This window comes from Carlito syrichta, unplaced genomic scaffold (assembly GCF_000164805.1).
Source record: "Carlito syrichta isolate Samal-C Ts95f unplaced genomic scaffold, Tarsius_syrichta-2.0.1 Scaffold288029, whole genome shotgun sequence".
In the NCBI taxonomy this organism is placed as follows: domain Eukaryota; kingdom Metazoa; phylum Chordata; class Mammalia; order Primates; family Tarsiidae; genus Carlito; species Carlito syrichta.
This window is the reverse complement of record NW_007232125.1, coordinates 16,912-35,979: the sequence shown is the minus strand read 5'-3', so window position 1 is coordinate 35,979 and position 19,068 is coordinate 16,912. Positions and strand designations below refer to the sequence as shown.

General features: G+C 36.7%; 1 protein-coding gene across 1 annotated transcript; it reads left to right on the top strand.

Annotated features, from left to right (window-relative positions):
* The first annotated feature begins 3,296 nt into the window (after positions 1–3,296).
* Positions 3,297–18,804, top strand: LOC103255326 (cytochrome c 2). The gene is made up of 2 exons (XM_008053291.1): positions 3,297–3,465; positions 18,683–18,804. The coding sequence occupies exons 1-2, from the start codon at positions 3,297–3,299 to the stop codon at positions 18,802–18,804; spliced, it is 291 nt and encodes a 96-aa protein (XP_008051482.1).
* The last annotated feature ends 264 nt before the right edge of the window (positions 18,805–19,068 follow it).

The window sequence follows — 19,068 nt, the reverse complement described above, 5'->3', positions numbered from 1 at the left end:
ATAAACATCTTACCAAAATCTCTGGGATGCCATGAAAGCTGTAGTAAGAGAGGAATTCATATCTCTACAAACGCACATGAAGAAAATGGAAGGATCACAAATTAACAGCCTAACAAGTCACCTAAGGAAGCTAGAAAAGCAAGACCACCAAAACCCTAACTTCAGCAGAAGAATCCAGATCATCAAAATAAAAGCCCAAATCTGGGACATAGAAGACAAAAAGAGAATACAAAAAAATCAATGAAACAAAAAGCTGGTTATTAGAAAGGATAAACAAGATTGGTGGTCCCCTAGCTAGACTGAAGAAGAAAAAGAGAGAAAATGCCCAAATAAACACAATCAGAAACATAAAAGATGAAGTCACATCTGACCCTGAAGAAATACAAAAGATCATCAGAGACTACTATGTGCACTTGTATGGAAACAAACTTGAAAACCTTAAGGAAATGGAGAACTTTCTGACATTACACAACCTGCCTAGTCTGAAACAAGAAGAAATTGAGGCCCTAAATAGACCAATAACAATCAAGGAAATTGACTATGCAATAAGAAAACAACCTATAAAAAAAAAAAGCCCTAGACCAGATGACTTTCCAGCAGAATTCTACAAGACATTTAAAGAGGAGCTGATAGCAATCCTACTAAAAGTTTTCCAGGTGATTGAGAAAGAGGGAACTCTCACCCAAGTCATTTTATGAAGCTAACATCACATTGATACCCAACAAAGAAAGAGAACTAAATCTCAGGCTAATATCTTTGATGAATATAGATGCTCAAATTCTCAACAAGATCCTAGCAAACTGGATTCAACAACACATCTCAAAAATCATCCATCATGACCAAGTAGGCTTCATCCCTGAGATACAAGTCTGATTCAACATTCGTAAAACCATAAATGTAGTTAAATACATCAACAGATGTCAAAACAAAAACCACATGGTTATATCATTAGAGGCAGAAAAAGCTTTTGATAAACTATAGCACCCCTTCTTGATAAAAACCCTCAAACATCTAGGCATACGTAGAACATAACTCAAAATAGTAAAAGCATCTACAAGAAACCCACAGCCAACATACTCTTAAACAGACAAAAATAGGAATCTTTTCCCCTGAAAACTGGAGCAAGACAAGGATGCCCACTCTCACCCCTCCTGTTCAATATAGTATTGGAAATTCTGGCTAGAGCAATCAGAAAAGAGAAGGTGATGAGGGGTATCCAAATAGGAAAAGAGGAAGTCAAGTTATCTCTCTTTGCAAATGACATGATTGTGTACCATGAAAACCCAAGAGAATCTGTCAAAAACCTCCTCACTCTGATAAAGGACTTTGGCAAAGTCTCAGGGTATAAAATAAATGTGCAAAAGACAATTGCATTTCTTACACCAATAATAAACAAACAGAAATCCAAATAAAAGCACAATCCCATTCATGATAGCCACACAAAAAAATGAAATGCCTTGGCATCTGCCTAACCAGAGATGTGAAAGACCTTCACAATGAAAACTACAAAACTCTGCTCAAAAAAATCAAAGATGACACAAACAAGTGGAAAAATATCCCACCCTCATGGATTGGAAGAATCTACATTGTGAAGATGTCCATCTTACCTAAGGCAATCTACAGATTTAATGCAATACCCATCAAATTACCAGCAACATTCTTCTCAGATCTAGAAAAAACAATACAGAAATTCATATGGAAACACAAAGAATAACCAGAACAATCCTCAGCAAAAAAAAACAACCAAAAACCACAAAGCAGGAGGTATCGCACTACCAGACTTTAAACTTTACTATAAAGCTACAATAATCAAAACAGCTTTGTATTGGTACAAGAACAGGCATATAGAGCAATGGAATAGAATTAAGATTCTAGAGGCAAAACCTCAATTTCTCAACCAACTCATCTTCGACAAAGCCTCCACCACCAACCACTGGGGAGAGGACAATCTATTCAGTAAATGGTGCTGGGAAAACTGGCTGGCCACATGCAGAAGATTCAAACAAGACTCCTATCTATCCTCATACACAAAAATTAGCTCTAAATGGATCAGAGACCTAAATGTAAAACCTCAAAACATAAGAACCTTAGAAAATTCAGGACACACCCTTATGGAAGTTGGAAAAGGCATCCAATTCCTGAGCAAAATCCGAAACGCACAGGCCATAAGAGATAAGATAGACAAGTGGGACCTCATTAAACTGACAAGCTTCTGCAAAACCAAAGAAACCATCAAGAGAGCAGGAAGACAGCCCACAGACTGGGAAAAAGTATATGCCAATTCCATGTCTGACAAAGGCCTAACATCTAGGATCTACAAAGAACTCAAATGTGCTGAAAAGAAAAAAACAAGCAACCCATTACAAAGTGGGCAAAAGAGATGAACAGACACTTCTCAAAAGAAGACATATGTCAGCCAACAGTTACATGGTGAAATGTTCAACCTCACTAGTCTTCAAGGAAATGCAAATGAAAACTACACTGAGATACCACCTAACTCCAGTCAAAATGGCAATTATCAATAACTCAAAAAATAATAGATGCTGGAGAGGATGTGGTGAAAAGGGAACACTTCTACACTGTTGGTGGGAGTGTAAACTAGTATAGCCTCTGTGGAAATCAGTGTGGCAATTCCTAAAAGCTCTAAAAATCGACCTTCCATATGACCCCGTAATCCCCTTACTGGGAATATACCCCGAAGAACTCAAATCACTCTATAAAAAAGATACCTGCACACGTATGTTTGTTGCAGCATTGTTCACAATAGCAAGATCATGGAACCAACATGTTGTCCATCAAAAGAGGACTGGATTAAAAAAATGTGGTACATATACAAAATGGAATATTACGCAGCCATAAAAAAGAACAAAAACATGAATTTCACAGCAACCTGGATGGAACTAGAGTCTATAATACTGAGTGATCACTCACAGAAACAAAGATTTGAGTATCACATGTTCTCACTCATAAGTGGACCTTGAACAACTATCATAATACTGTAAGAAAAGGATTGACAGTGGCGGGAAACTATGGGGGGCAGGGAGGGGAAGGGAGGTGGGATTAACGGAAGTCAATATCTGTTTTGGGATGGGGGGCACACCTCATCAACAAGGGTAACTGCACAATGCATATTTATATACCTAACCCTTAACTATACTCCACAATTTTAAAATAAAAAATATGTATTTAAAAAATCATTAGCATTCACTTCAGTCAAAGTTACGTAATTTTTTTTCCAGCTTTGCAAATCTGATATTTTCTTTGGTTTGTGTTTTAATGTTTTATTGCAGAACAAAATGGGAGATGCTGAAGCTGGCAAGAAGATCCTTATTAAGAAATGGTCTCAGTGCGACACAATGGAAAAAGGTGGAAAACACAAGACTGGTCCAAATCTCTGGGGCCTCTTTGGCCGAAAACCAGGACAAGCACCAGGATTTTCTTATTCTGAGGTAAACAAAGGCAAAGGTAAATCTAACAACTGTGGGACAGAAAGAGATACTTTATAGCAAAGAATAAAGCACATGATTTGGCATTATGATACCTTCTTAACTTGCAGCATTAAAAATGGATCCCCAAGTTCATATTACTGAAATATTGGTTTATGTCATAAAACCTGCATTTGGATTACTGGTCATTCTTTTGTTTAGAAGAATTAACATTAGAATTAGGAGGTTATGGCATAGATTTTTGCCTATACAGGGTATTTTATTTTATGCAATAAATTTATCTTGAAAAAGAATGAGCTAGATGTTAAAAAATCATATTTTAGTGATATAGTGGTAGTAGTGCTTCTTTTTTTTTTTTTTTGAGTTGGAGTCTCACTCTGTCACCCAGGGAGTGCAAATGACACGCACAATCACGGTCACCCCAGCATTGACCTGCTGGGCTCAGGTGATCCTTCTGCCTCAGCCTTCCAAGTAGCTGGAACTACAGGTATGTGCTGCCATGCATGGGTGATTTTTTTATTGTAGAGATGAGGTCTTGCCAACTTGCCCAGACTGTTCTCGAACCCGTGGGCTCAGTCAGTCTTCTCACCTTGGCAGTAGTAGTGATTCTTAGCAGGGTGGAGAAAAATAATTTGAAAAGTATATTCAGCAATTTCTTTGTTGGTGGAAAGTGGGTAGATGATAGTTAAAGTGAGGAAGCATTTTAGGGATGAGATTGAAAATGGCTGGAAAAAACTATGATATCTTTGCAAAAGAATTTATTATTCCTAGATATATATCTGTGTATTCATATAGATATATACATATGAATATGTATTTAACTAGATTGTCACATCAGATTATCTTAAAATAAGATACAACTCTATTTTGAACTTTTCTTGGGGCCTAGTGTATTTTATGGGCTGAAATTTCAAATCACTACCATTTGGAAAGTGTTTATTTTATTTTTAATTTTAAAATTATTTTTATTGATGAGAAATTCATATAACATACAATTAACCATTTTAAAGTGTACAATTTAGTAGCATTTAGTGCATTCACAATGTAAAATCACCACCTCTCCCTAGTTTCAAAACTTTTTAATCATTCCAGAATACCTGCATCCATTAAGTTATCACTCCCAATTCCCTCTTACCCCTCTTCCCTGGGAGCCACTAATTTCCTTTCTGCCTCTTTGATTTGCCTATTGGATGTTTCATATATAATATATGACCTTTTGTGTATGGCTTCTTTCATTTAGCCCAATGTTTTCAAGGCACATCTAAATTGTAGCATATAACAGTACTTCATTACTCATCCCTCCCCTCTTTACTGGAAATGTTTATTTAAGTAAAAAACAACAAAAACAAATGAACAAAAAACCAAGAAGACAAAGTGTAGTAATGAGGAACTATGTCTAATAATTTTTTATGGCAATCAACACTACTTGTGATACTTTCATTCCATTTTATCAGTGAAATTCTAATTATAGCCTTTATCTTCATGATTCCAACCTCTGACTTTATTACATGGCCAGCCCTTGTGTGTCTCTGTCTTTATATGACCACTTTCCTATAAGGACACTGGAATACACATACTGGAATAAGGGCTCATCCAACTCCAATTTGACCTCATCTCAACTGAACTATTCACATCTACAATGACCCTATTTCCAGACATACCCACATTCTGAGGTAGGAAAAGTTAGGACCTCAACATATCTTTATTTGGGGCATAACATGTGACATATCTTTATTAAACATTTTATTGAGGGCTCCAGGGAAAGTCGGTGGCTGAGCCAGTTGGACTTTGGGAGTCCCAGTGTGAGTGAGTGAATGTATGGAAAATTTTGTGTACGTGCTGGTGAGCAAGTAGGTGTGTGAGTAGCTGACTGAGTGAGGGCTAGGGAGCTAGTGGCCAAGGCTCTCCTGGTGCAGTGACTGGTGACACAGCTGCTGGGCTTGGACCCTAGTGATTTCTGGGATGCAGAAGCCAAATGCCATTTTCTTTCTTTTTTTTAATCAACAAAACCTTTCCTGAGAAGAAAATACTGGGAGAGACTGTCTATGTGGGTGCTCATTAGCAAGTGACTAGGCCCTTGGTACAACAGCTGGTGCTGCACCTTCTCTGCTTGGTTCCTGGCTTTTCTCAGGTCACAGAAGCTGTGTGCCATTTTTAAAAAATGGACAAACGTTTTCCTGTGAAAAGCAGTGGGGAGAGACTGTTGCCCCAGACTGTCCATCACCATTGCTCCAGGGGAGACCACTAGCAACAGACTTTGCTTCACCACTTCATCACCTGGCAGGGCACTGGCAGCAGGGGCTGCAGAGGGAGTCCAGAGGAAAATCCCACGGAAGAGGAGAAGAGAGGTGCCCCACCACCATCTTGAAGGCAGGCCAGGAAAGTGCTCCGACTTGCTCACCATGGAGCAACAGACCTGATCTCTGTGACTGGCGGATCAACTACTCAGGGATTAATCATGACCCAGAGGGAATATCTTTAAAGTATAAACTTTGGAGGGACCTGACAAGTGCTGAGTTCCAGGCACTCTACCCCCTACCCTGATCCAGCTGCAGGACAAAGGGTATGGCCAGAAGGGATGAGGAAGGATTCCAAAGAGATCAGTGGTTAGTATGGGGATGACCCAAACCCCCTCCTCCCTAGCAATCCTCTGAACATTAGACCCACATAGCTGGGCCACAACTGAGAGGGACAAACCCAGGAGGAACCTGGAGATCAGTCACAATAGGAAAACTTCATTCCAGGATAGGCCTGACTGGGGCCCTCCCTGTGAATACATACCTGGGGAAGAGACAATCCTGTATTTCCCCACCAGAAGGTATCTCCCAGACCATATGAGAGCGGGAGGGGAGGACTGCAGCCCCACACACCTCCACTGCCCCTCCTCCTTCCCTGCTCTGAACACTGAGGAGAGCATGAAAGAGGTGGCTGTGCAGGAGAGACCTGATTAGAGGAACAATTACAGAGGCTGCCACAAGAGAGCAGGCTTTTTTCTTTCTTTTTTTTAATTTTTAATTTTTAAAAATTTTTTAAAAATTCTTTGTTTGTTAGTTCATCTATTTTTAAAAATATTTTTCCTTTGTGCATTAATGTGTATGTGAGGGTTTGATCTGCATCCCCTCAAACGTTTTATTCTTTTTTTTTCTGTTTCTTTCATCTTTTATTTGTCATTTTCTGTTTATGTGTGTATGCGAATGATTGAGTGTTCACCTTTCAATTTTGTTGTTGTTGTTGGTTTGTTTTTGCTCTTTTGTTCTTCTGTGTCTTTTAATTTTCATTTTTTTATAGTTTAAGGTGTGTGTCAATATATGTGTGAGGGTCTGATCTGAACTCCTTTTCTTTTCTTTTTTTTCCCCCGTCTTTCTGTTTTTCTTCTCTATTCACTTTGTGTTAGGCATGTGTGTGTGTTTAGTTTTCTTGGTTTTTTTGATGCTTTTGTTTGTTTTGTTACACCTTGCTGTTATTCCTATTTGTTTTGGGGTGTGTGTATGTCTGTGTGTGTTCAGTTGTTTTTTTGCTTTGCATCATCATATAAAATGGTGGTGAGGAGTGGGTCTCAGGGATTACATACCACAATAAGTGAACATTGTAATTTGCAAGTAGTTTCTGAATCCTAGCACCCCATCCCCTACTTTATTCAAACTTCAAAAACTACAAGAGACAGCAAAGCTTCCCAACTACCATCCTATTTCAAAATAAAACAAATCCAGAGCCCAGATCAGGGAAGAATAGAGGACTGAGCAAACATCAGAAAGGAAAGCCTCTCCCACTGACACTGAATAACAGAACTAAAGAGGAAAAACAAGAGATCTGTCACAAATAAGGAAAAACCAAAGGAAGACCACAGGCAATTTCAAGTGTACCAAAGACAAAACTCCTGAAAGACCAGACCTTGGTGCCTAAACAATGGAAGTCACCAATGACTGGCCTCAGAATATGATAGGGATTAGGGAATGATTGGAAAGAGTGAATAAGACTCAAGAAAGACAAGATGCAACACTGAAAGAACTTGTAACAGAGATTTTGGCATTAAAAAATTTCATCCAGGAAATAAAAAACAAGATGATAAGCATGGAAAGCTGAATTAATCTAGCTGAAGAAAGAATATCAGAACTTGAATACCAGAATATGGAATTAACCTGATCTGTAAAAAACATACAAAAAAGACTCAGGAAAAAAGAAGAAAGCCTATAAGAGATGTGCGATTATATCAAAGACCAAACCTACACCTGATTGATATCCCAGAAGAAAAAAGAGAAATGGAGAACCATTTGGAGCAAGTATTCTAGGAGGCTTCCCATCTCACCAAAATGTGACCAGCCAAGCACAAGAGATACAGAGAACCCCCACAAGACATCAAATGAGAAGACCAACCTGTAGACACATAGTAATTCACCTACACAAAGTAGGTGCAGGAGAAAAAACCCTAAATGCAGCAAGAGAGAAAGGTTAGACTACCTACTGGGGAAAACCAATCAGAATAGCAGCACACCTATCAGCAGAAACACTACAAGCAAGAAGGGATTAGAGCCCTATATTCAAAGTCCTCAGTGATAAACAATTTCAACCAAGAATGTCCTTCCAGCCAAACTCAGCTTCATCAGTGATGGAGAATTAAATTCCTTCCCAGGTCTCCAATCTCTAAGAGATCATGCAGCTTCCAGATCAGCTCTACAGGAGACACTGAAAAAGGTATTAAGCACAGAAGAAAGAAAGAAAAAAAAGAATTGTCGCACAATTCTCAATAGAATAGCAGAGCACTGAATCAACAGAGAACACAGCACAAGAAAGTTGAAAACATGCACATGTACATCAACCCCAAAGCCAAAAGAAAACAAGCAAAGAAAAAACTTTATAAGAACCTCAGCCGGGCTCGGTGGCTCAGCCTGTAATCCCACACCTTTGGGAGGCTGAGGTGAGTGGATTGCCTGAGCCCACAGGTTCGAGACCCACCTGGGAAGTGAGACTTCATCTCTACAATAAATCAAAAAATCAGCCGAGCATGGTAGCCAATGCCTGTAATTTCGGCTACTCAGAAGGCTGAGGCGGAAGGATTGTCAGAGCCTAGCAGGTGAGACTGCGGTGGCCAGGAGCAGCTGCTGCACTCTAGTCTGGGTGACTGAGTGAGACTCCAACTCAAAAAAAAAAATAAAAAAAGAACCTCATGACAGGTATAAACAATCACATGTCAATAATCAGCCTGAATGTGAATGGACTAAATGCACCACTGAAAAGACACAGAATGGCAAACTGGATAAGAACCCATGACACAATTATTTGCAGCATCCAGGAGACTCATCTCACTACAAGGAATGCACACAGACTCAAAGTTAAAGGATGGAAAATGAGTTTCCAGTCAAAAAGATCACAAAGTAAGGCAGAAGTTATGATCTTAATATCAGACAAAACAACCTTTAAGCTATCAAAAATTTAAAAAGATGCAAAAGGACACTGCATAATGATAAAAGTTTCAATCCATCAACAAGAAATATCCATCCAAAACATATATGCACCCAACACAGGAAAACCAGCATTTATAAAGTAACTGCTAAATAAACTAAAAAAAAGATATTGACTCTAACACTAATAGAGCAGGAGACTTGAATACCCAACTAACAGCCCTAGATAGATCATCAAAACAAAAAAAATCAATGAGAAGATTCAGAACCTAAACTTGATACTCAACCAAATGAACTTAATAGCTACCTACAGATAATTCTACCCAAAAACTACAGAATATACATTCTACTCATCACCACATTGGACATACTCCAAGATGAATCACATCCTTGACCATAAATCAAGCATAAACAAATTCTGTAAGGTTGAAATCTTGCCATGCACATTTTCAGATAACAGTGGAATAAAAATAAATGTCAACACCAACAAAATTCCTCCAAAGCCCACAAAGATGTGGACACTAAACAGCATGGTGCTGAACAACTATTGGGACAACACTGAAATCAAAGCAGAAGTTTAAAGTTTCCTGGAAACATGTTAAAATGAAAAAACATCATACCAAAACTTCTGGGATGCCTTGAAATCAGTTCTCAGAGGGGAATTTATATCTCTGTGAGCACACATCAAGAAAATGGAAAGATCACAAGTGGAGAACCTAACAAATCACCTAAGGGAGCTGGAAAGAGAAGACCACCAAAACCACAATTCTAGCATAGGAATCCAAATCATCAAAATAGGAGCCCAAATATGGGACATAGAAGACAAAAATATCATAGAAAACATCAACAAAACAATACGCTGGTTCTTTGAAAGACTTAGCAAGATTGATGGACCCCTAGCCAGAATGACCAAGAAAAAGCCCAAATAAACACAATCAGAAATACAAAAGATCAAATCACAACTGACCCTGAAGAAATAAAAAAGATTATCAGAGATTATTATGTACACCTATAAGGAAACAAACTTGATAACCTAAATGAAATGAAGGACTTTGTGACATCACACAACTTCCGCAGGTTGAAACAAGAAGACATTGAGACAATAGATAGACGAATAACATCCAAGGAAATTGACTATGTCATATGAAAACTACCTACAAAAAAAACCCTGGACCAGTTGGCTTTCCAGCAGAATTCTACAAAATGTACAAGGAGGAGCTGATACCAATCCTATTGAAAGTATTCCAGGTGGTTGAGAAGGTTGGAATTCTCTCCAAATCATTTTATGAAGCTAACATCATACTGATACCCAAATTGAGTAAAGATCCACCAAAAAAAGAAAACTACAGGCCAATATCCCTTATGAACATAGATGCAAAAATCCTCTATAAGATTCTAGCATATTGAATCCAAAAACATATCTCAAAAATCATCCACCATGACCAAGTAGGCTTCATCCCCAGGATGCAGAGCTGGTTCAATATTCACAAAACCATAAATGTTGTTAAATACACCAACAGATGTAAAAACAAGAACCACATGATTATATCATTAGATGCAGAAAAGATTTTGATAAAATCCAGCATCCCTTCTTAATAAAAATCTTCAAACACCTAGGTATAAAAGGAACATACCTCAAAATATTAAGTGCCATTTATGATAAACCCACAGCTAACATATTGCTAAATGGACAGAAACTGAAAACATTTACCCCGAAAACTGGAACAAGACAAGTCTGCCCACTCTCACCTCTCTTGTTCAGCATAGTGTTGGAAATCCCAGCTAGGGCAATTAGACAAGAGAAGGAAATCAGGGATTATCCAAATAGGAAACGAGGAAGTCAAGTTATCCCTCTTTGCTGATGATATGATCCTATACCTTGAAAATCCAAGACAATCTCTCAAAAACTGCTTGCACTGATAAAGGACTTTGGCAAAGTCTCAGGGTACAAAATAAATATGCAAAAGACAGTTGCATTCCTATACAACAATAACAAGCAGGCAGAGACTCAAATTAAAAGCACAATTCCATTCACAATAGCCACAAAAAAAAAAGAAAGAAAGAAGAAGAAGAAGAAAAAAAGAAATACCTCGGCATCTTCCTAACCAGAGAAGTGAAAGACCTTTACAATGAGAACTATAAAACATGGCTCAAAGAAATCCAAGAAGACACAAACATATGGAAAAATATTCTATGCTCATGGATAGGAAGAATCAACATTGTTAAAATGTCCCCCCTATCAAAGGCAATCTACAGGTTCAACGCAATACCCATTAAGTTACCAACATTATTCTTCTCAGACCTGGAAATGACAATACAGAAATTCATATGGAAACATAAATGACCACAAATAGCCAAAACAATCCTTAGCAAAAGATACAAAGCAGGAGATATTATACTTTCAGACTTCAAACTTTACTATAAGGCTACAGTAATCAAAACAGCCTGGTATTGGTACAAGAACAGGTATATAGACCAATGCAACAGGATAGAGATTCCAGAAGCAAATCCTCAATTTCTCAACCAACTCATCTTTGACAAAGCCTCCAACAACAACCACTGGGGAGAGGAGAACCTACTCAGTAAATGGTGCTGGGAAAACTGGCTGATTACATGCAGAAGATTGAAACAGGACCCCTACCCATCACCATACACAAAAGTTAACTCTAAATGGATCAAAGACCTAAATGTAAAACCTTAAATATAAGAATCTTAGAAAACGCAGGACATACCCTTATGGAAATTGGAACTGGAACCAGTTCCTATTCAGATGCCCATACCTTAAGAAATAAGATAGACAAATGGGACCTCATTAAACTAACAAGCTTCTGCAAAGCAAAAGAAATCATCAAGCGAGCAGGGAGACAGCCCACAGAATGGGAAAAAATATTTGCCAACTCTATATCTGACAAAAGCCTAACATCTAGGATGTACAAGGAACTCAAACATGCCAAAAGGAAAAAAACAAACAGTCCCATTAAAAATGGGCAAAAGACATGGATAGACACTTCTCAAAAGAAGATATATGAGCAGCCAACAGACACATGAAAAAGTGCTCAGCCTCACTCATCATCCGAGAAATGCAAATCAGAACCTCCTTGAGATACCACCTAACCCCAGTAAGAATGGCCATGATTAATAAAACAAACAACAACAGATGCTGGCAAGGATGCAGAGAAAAGGAAATGCTTTTACACTGATGGTGGGAATGCAAACTAGTGCAAACTTTGGAAGACAGTGTGGTGATTTCTGAAAGAACTAGAAATTGACCTTCCATGTGACCCAGCAATTCCCCTATTGGGAATATGCCCAGAGGAACTCAAATCGTTCTATAGAAAAGATACCTGCACATGTATGTTTGTTGCAGCTCTATTCACAATAGCAAAAACATGGAACCAATCATGCTGCCCATTGAAGCTGTACTGGATTAAAAAAAATGTGGTACATATACACAATGGAATATTATGCAGTCATGAAAAAGACAAACATATGAACTTCGCAGCAACTTGTATGGATTTAGAATTGATGATACTCAGTGATCTATCACAGAAACAAAGAACAGAGTACCACATTTTTCTCTAATATAATTGAACAATTATTTTAATACTATAAGAAAGGGATTGGCAGTAGTGGGAAACTGTCAGGGGAGGCGGGGTGGGATTGGCAGTTGATGGAAACTGCTAGAGGAGGGAGGGGCATACCTCATCAACAAGGGTACCTGCATAATCAACGTTTGTATATCTAATCCTGAATTGTACCCCACATCTTTAAAATAAAAAAAATTTTATAGCATATCTTTATTTGGGGGACTATGTATACATATAAAATAAATACATAATAGATAAAGTACTTATGAGAAAAGTAAATAGAATAAATTTAATCTTTCTTAAGTCAGGAGTGTTTTAGCATCTTTTAAAATATCAGCATAGTTATTATTAACACAATATTATTGTATTTGAGAAATGCAGAAAATACTGTTAGTAGTATTGTGTAATTTGTCTATTCTCTGTCCTGAGTTCCTGGCAGGGAACATCTAAAACCTTGGAATTCTGGGGTGATAAAAGTGTCTTTGTTATTGTAGTTGGCCCCTGGCCAAAATCTGAGATTATGTTAACAAGATGGCTCCTATGGAGCTTCTAGATAGTTTTAAGATGGGGACTGACTAACCTGCAAAGACCAACCAGTTGATTACAGAATTGGGGCTTTGAACTAGGTGAATCAATCTGACCTCCAAAGATTGAGTTCAGTCACATGGCCAACGATTCAATCAGTTATGCCACTACAATGGAACCCCACTTGAAAACTCTGGACACTGTCAACTGTACGCTCTGGTTGAGCTTCCTGCTTAGTGAACACATCCATGTGAGTTTTGATCCATAGGAAAATGACCCAGAAGTTCTACATTTGAGATGCTCTGCATTGGGGATCTCTCACCAACTCTTCTTCTAGCTAGTCGTGATTTGTATCCTTTATATAAAACTAATTATAAGTTTAGAACTTTCCTGAGTTTTATGAGTTGTTCTAGTGAATTATTGAATCTTAGGTTTTGGGAACCCTTTAATTTATAGCCAGTTGGTTGGAAGTTGTAGCGAGTTGGTTGACAGTGGGTGCTAGCGAGCCCCTAAACTTACAACTGGTGTCTGAAGTGAGGGCAGTTTTGTTGGGGACTGTGGAGTCTGTGCTAACACTGGGCTGTTAGTGTTAGAATTGCATCAGGATTATTGCAATAGGCTTTTCAGTTGACTACAAAGAAAATCCATTTTTAACTCACATTTATTGTTTGCATTTATATGACTTTAATTTTTAAAGTAATTTTTCTCTATATTGTTATTTTGTTATTGTATTATCCTGTTACAAGCACAGTCAACTCTTAAAGTCCTGATTTATATTCTTAAACTAATATTTGTTCATCTGGCTGCCAATATTTTGAGGAATTTATTGCTTATTAGCATTTATTGAAATACTAATTTATAACAAATGTACAAATGTATCTTTTGTTTTAGATTCTTGCCAAAGGTTGAAAGTTGTATAAAAGACTTGGTTTTACTGATATTTAAGAATTAGAAATACAATTTACTTAAGTCAGATTATTTAAGTAATAATTGTGACTTATTACTGTTAGTTTCTCTGATGAAATAAGAATATTTTATTTTTTTAAGGGAGGATTTATTGAAAGGACAGAGAAGCTCCCATAGTGGGAGGGGACCCGAAGGGGTTACCCTCCCTTTTTTTCTTATTTTATTTTAAATAACCTTATTTTAAAATCATAATTCAATTAATATAGTAAGATTATAAAATAAAATAAAATAAGGATTTAAAAAACACTTTAGTAGAGCTTGGCTAGAAGACAGACTTGAATAACTGAGAAGAAGGACCAGGAATTCAGTAGTTGAGTGTTAACACAAATTGTGGCACACTGTCAACTATATTTTATTTTCTATGTATGACCTATCTATTGCAAATAATTACACCATTTTTATTTTCAGAAGAATACAGAAATTCTCATATTTTAAATATACTTTGTCCCATATGACTTGTGTAAAGTACAGTTTTACAAAATTCATGATTATAGTAATAGTCATGTGGTTTTCACAACTTTGGTAAAATATACATGACATAATTTCCTATTTTAACCACTTTTAAGTGTACAATTCTGTGACATTAAGCACATTCACATTGTTTTGCAGCCATCATCATCATCCATCTCCAGGACTTTTTTATTTTCTCTAAGTGAAACTCTGAACCCATTGAACAGTCCTGGCAACTGCCATTCTACTTTTTATCTTTGTGAATTTGTCTACTCTAGGTACCTTGTTTAAGTGGAATCATACAGTATTTGTCCTTTTATGGCTGGCTTATATTACTTAGCATAATGTCTTCAGGGCTCATCTTAGTTGGACCATGTGTCAAAATTTCTGTCTTTTTAAAGGCTGAGTAATAATATATCTAGATAACACATTTTGCCTATCTGTTTATCCTGTGATGGAGATGAGCTACTTCTATCTTTTGGCTATTATAAATAATAGCAGACTTGGGCTGCTTTGAACCTAGGTATACAAAAATCTGTCAAGTCCCTGATTTTGCTTCCTTTGGATCAGAAGTGGAGTTGCTGTATCCTATGATAATTCTGTGTCTAAATTTTTTAAGGAACAGCCATGCCATTTTCCATAATGGCTACACCATTTTATGCTCCCACCAGTAATACAAGATTCTAATTTTTCCCAGTTCTCAACAACATTTGTTATTTTGTTTTTGTTTTTAATAATAGCTGTTATTATGAGTTTGAAGTGCTATCTCATGTGGTTTTGATTTACATTTTTCTAATGATTAATGATATTAAACCATCTATGTTGTAGTTTTAAAACATCAGTAAGTGGATACAATTTTTCTCTTAAGAATAATCTTTATAGTGCATTGAAGTGCCTCTTGCATTTTTTGGGCAACGATAATTGAAGCAGAATTTATAAACAAATTATTGAATTAATTCATGGTTTTTTTTCCAAGTCTATGCTAATAAGTGACAGAAGTAGGTTTCAAACCTAGCTTTCTTGAGCCTTTAAATAAATCATGGGGTTAGCATATTAGTGAAACTAATTTGTTAGGGATTAGTTTCTATTTCTTGCCTATTGTCATGTCAAATCTTATTAATGGATGCAGGAGGACACACAGAATCATAAATGTGTTAATAACTTTAAAAATATTTTGAAAGCTACATTCATTATATACAAATTCAAACAATTCAAGAGAATAATTCCCAGTATATCAAGGAAATTATGTGTGTTCACTTTTCCTGACTTTCTCCTATTCCTATCTCTCTGCCAATTAATTTTGTATGGTAATATAATTCTTTGTAATTTTAGTGGCCATATTTATGCTTCAAATAATATCTATATGCCTCTAATATTTGATTTATTTACTCTAAGCAACATCTGTTTATCTTCTGTGAAGGATGAGAAAATCAAAGCATGTATATAGTCTATCATTTTTTCATAGGGTCCCCTAACTCTTGCTACTTATGTTGTTATTTCTACTCTGATATGCTATATATTATTTACGTCTTGTATAACCATAATACCACCACTGTTTTAATATTTGTTCTACATTTAGGTGGTACCAGTGGGTATTCCCAACTTTTAGCATGGTATCTTCATTTATCTCTTGATTGGTAGATGATTTTGTTTTTTAGAAATAACACCAAGAAAAGATTACTGGAACTATATTACTCCAGTTCTTGAGTGTTTGAAAATTGTTGAAAATTGTCATTATACTTGAATTATAGTTTGGCTGGGGATAAAATTATTGGGAGAATCTTTAATTCCTCAGGAATTTGTATGTTTCACATTGAATTATGTTTGGAGAGATATGAAGCCAACTTGATAGTTTTCCATTATAAGGTACTTGTTCTTATTTTTATTTTATTATTTTTCCACTAGGTTTTAGTAAAATTCTTACTGAAATTTAGTAACTTTGTTAGACTATGTCTATGTTAGACTATGTCTAGGCCTTTATTGACCTAGTTCAGTATTTTCTGGGACATGTTGTGCTCTTCAATTGGTAGATTCAGATATTTTAATTTTGAAAATTTTCTTTAATTACATGTTGTAATAATTTTGCTTTATTTCATTTTTTAAAAAAAAATCTTAATTTGGGTCACCAGTTGTACAGATTTTGTACTCCTTTGTCTAAATAGCTTCTGTATCTGTCATTTTCATGCTGATCTTATAGCTAATCATTTTTCAATTTTTTTTTTTTGAGTTGGAGTCTTACTCTGTCACACAGGCTGAAGTGAAGTGGCATGCTCATAGCCATCACAACCTTGGCCTGCTGGGCTCAGGTGATCTTTCTTCCTCAGTCTTCCAAGTAGCTGGAACTACAAGCATGCGCCAACATGCCAGGCTAATTTTTGATTTATTGTTGAGATGAGGTCTTGCCAAGTTGTCCAGGCTGGTCTTGAACCCACAGACTCAGGCAATCCTCTCTCCTTGGCCTTCCAAAATGTTGAGATTATAGGTGTGAGCTACCACACCTGGGCCAGAGTAATCATTTTTAAACTCTTTATTCTTTCCATTAAAAAAAATTAATATCTTCAAGTCTGATTGTGCTATCATCTGCATCTGTTCTTTTTGCTGTCATTTATGTTTTTCTGTTTTAACATTTTCTACTTGAACTTTTAAAGCTCATTTTGTTCCCTTAATTCATAAAGACTCTTTCTGAATCCATGGGAATGTAGTCATGATTTTCATTTGCTAAATTTACATAATTTCTGGTGTGTATTTTTTTTAGCTTTTGTTTTTTATATTCCTTTCTACTGTGAGTATGTATGTGATATGTGTGGGGGTGTATATGTATACTGTGTGTATTTTCAGTATGTTTTTGTGCTGATTTCTTTTTGATTATTACTTATCTTTTAGTAAAGATAGTTCTTCTTGAACTAGTTATTTGCAGAAGGATAGTAAGGGTGAGAGTCTGAGTGTTCCAGTTAGTTTTGTGGTCTTCCTTACTCAAAGTTGTGTTAGAGATATGTGTATATGTTTTTGTGGGGGTGTTATTTAGCTCTTCACTTCAGCAGGCAAAGACTGGAAGGCCTAGGGTTACGCAAATCTTTGCAGTTTCTCCTCCATCTTATGATAAGTTAGAGTCTTTCTTTCAAAGATGGTATGTTGGTGGTTTCTTCATTAATCCTGACTTCCCTGGGTCTCCATGGTGTAAAACTGAGTTTAAGAGTTTTCACGCCAATTGATATATCCTGTTTGGTTTTTTTTTTTTTTTAATTGGAGTCTCACTCTGTTGCCCAGGCTGGAATGTAGTGGCATACTCATGATCACCCCAGCGTCGACCTGTTGGACTCCAGCAATTCTTCTGCCCCAGCCTTCCAAGTAGCCGGAAGTACAGGTATGTGCTACCATGCCCAGCTAATTTTTTGATTTTTTTATTGTAGAGACTAGGTCTTGCCAAGTTGCCTGGACTGCTCTCGAACCCACAAGCTCAGGCAATCTACTTGCCTCGGTCTCTCAAAGTGCTGGGATTACAGGCTGAGCCACCAAGCCCAGCCCTGTTATTTTGAGTCAAAGAGTATGACTTTGCTTTTCCAGGTGGGCCACATACTTTGAAGAACTCTTCTCTTCTTTTTCTGAGATCATTAGTGAAAGGTGTCCTTTCACTCTGGTCCAGGCTTTATATGCTTGGAAGTCTTTTAATTATATGAAATTTGGAGCTCTAGGCGCTTCCTCAAAAGTTTTACTGAAAGTGAAGTTAGTATTTCTTTTTGTTTGTGTTCTTTTTGACTGGTTTTAGAAAGGAAAAAAGCACCCTTTCTCTGTCATCTTAAGACTGGATTTCCGAAATCATAGATTTTGATGGAGATCTGGACAAAGGCAGATTGGTATGATTGGTAAAAAGAACATGGAAATATGAGTTAGTCGTCACAAATTCTTGACTCGAAGTTGCTTTGTAATATTAGGGCAAGTTACTCTTCTTTGTTTGGGACATAATTTACTCATCTGCAAAATGAGGGACTGGATTAAGTGATTTATAACATCTTTTCTAGAAGGAACTCACTGTGATTCCAGAAGGATGGAGTACTGCTTAGCTATAACATGATAGTTCATTTGTGTATCTTGGATAATCCTAAACAGCATGTGACTATTAGATTTCTATAGAGAAGTCAAAGAGTGAAGGCTAATTTTGGAATTTTCTTATAGGTCAGAATCTATAAGTATTCTCAGTTAAAATAGGCTTCCTGTTGAGTCCAAGAGCAATCACCTATGTGGGTCACATCAGAAAGTAAGCCCTACAAATATAACTACACACATTTAAAATTTATTTTCCCCTTTATAGGAATTGTATGGGGAGAAAAGACTCTGATGGAATATCTGGAGAACCCAAAGAAATATATCCCTGGAACTAAAATGGTTTTTGCTGGTCTTAAAAAGAAGAGTGAGAGAGAAGATCTTATTTAATATTTGAAACGGGCAACATCTCCATGAAATGCTATTGCAACTTCAAAAATATTAATTATATGCCAAAATTTTCTAATTTCAAGTATTGTGTGTAAAGAAGTTACATTTGATCTTTTGTGATCAGCGTGTAGTAACTCTAACATTTTAAAATAAAGATTGATATTTTTAATTGTGTGTTATCTACTGATCAGCTGTCCTTCAGAGTCTGAACTTGCTTACATCTAAGGATGAGGATAAGTCATCCACTAAGGACAGGATGGAGGA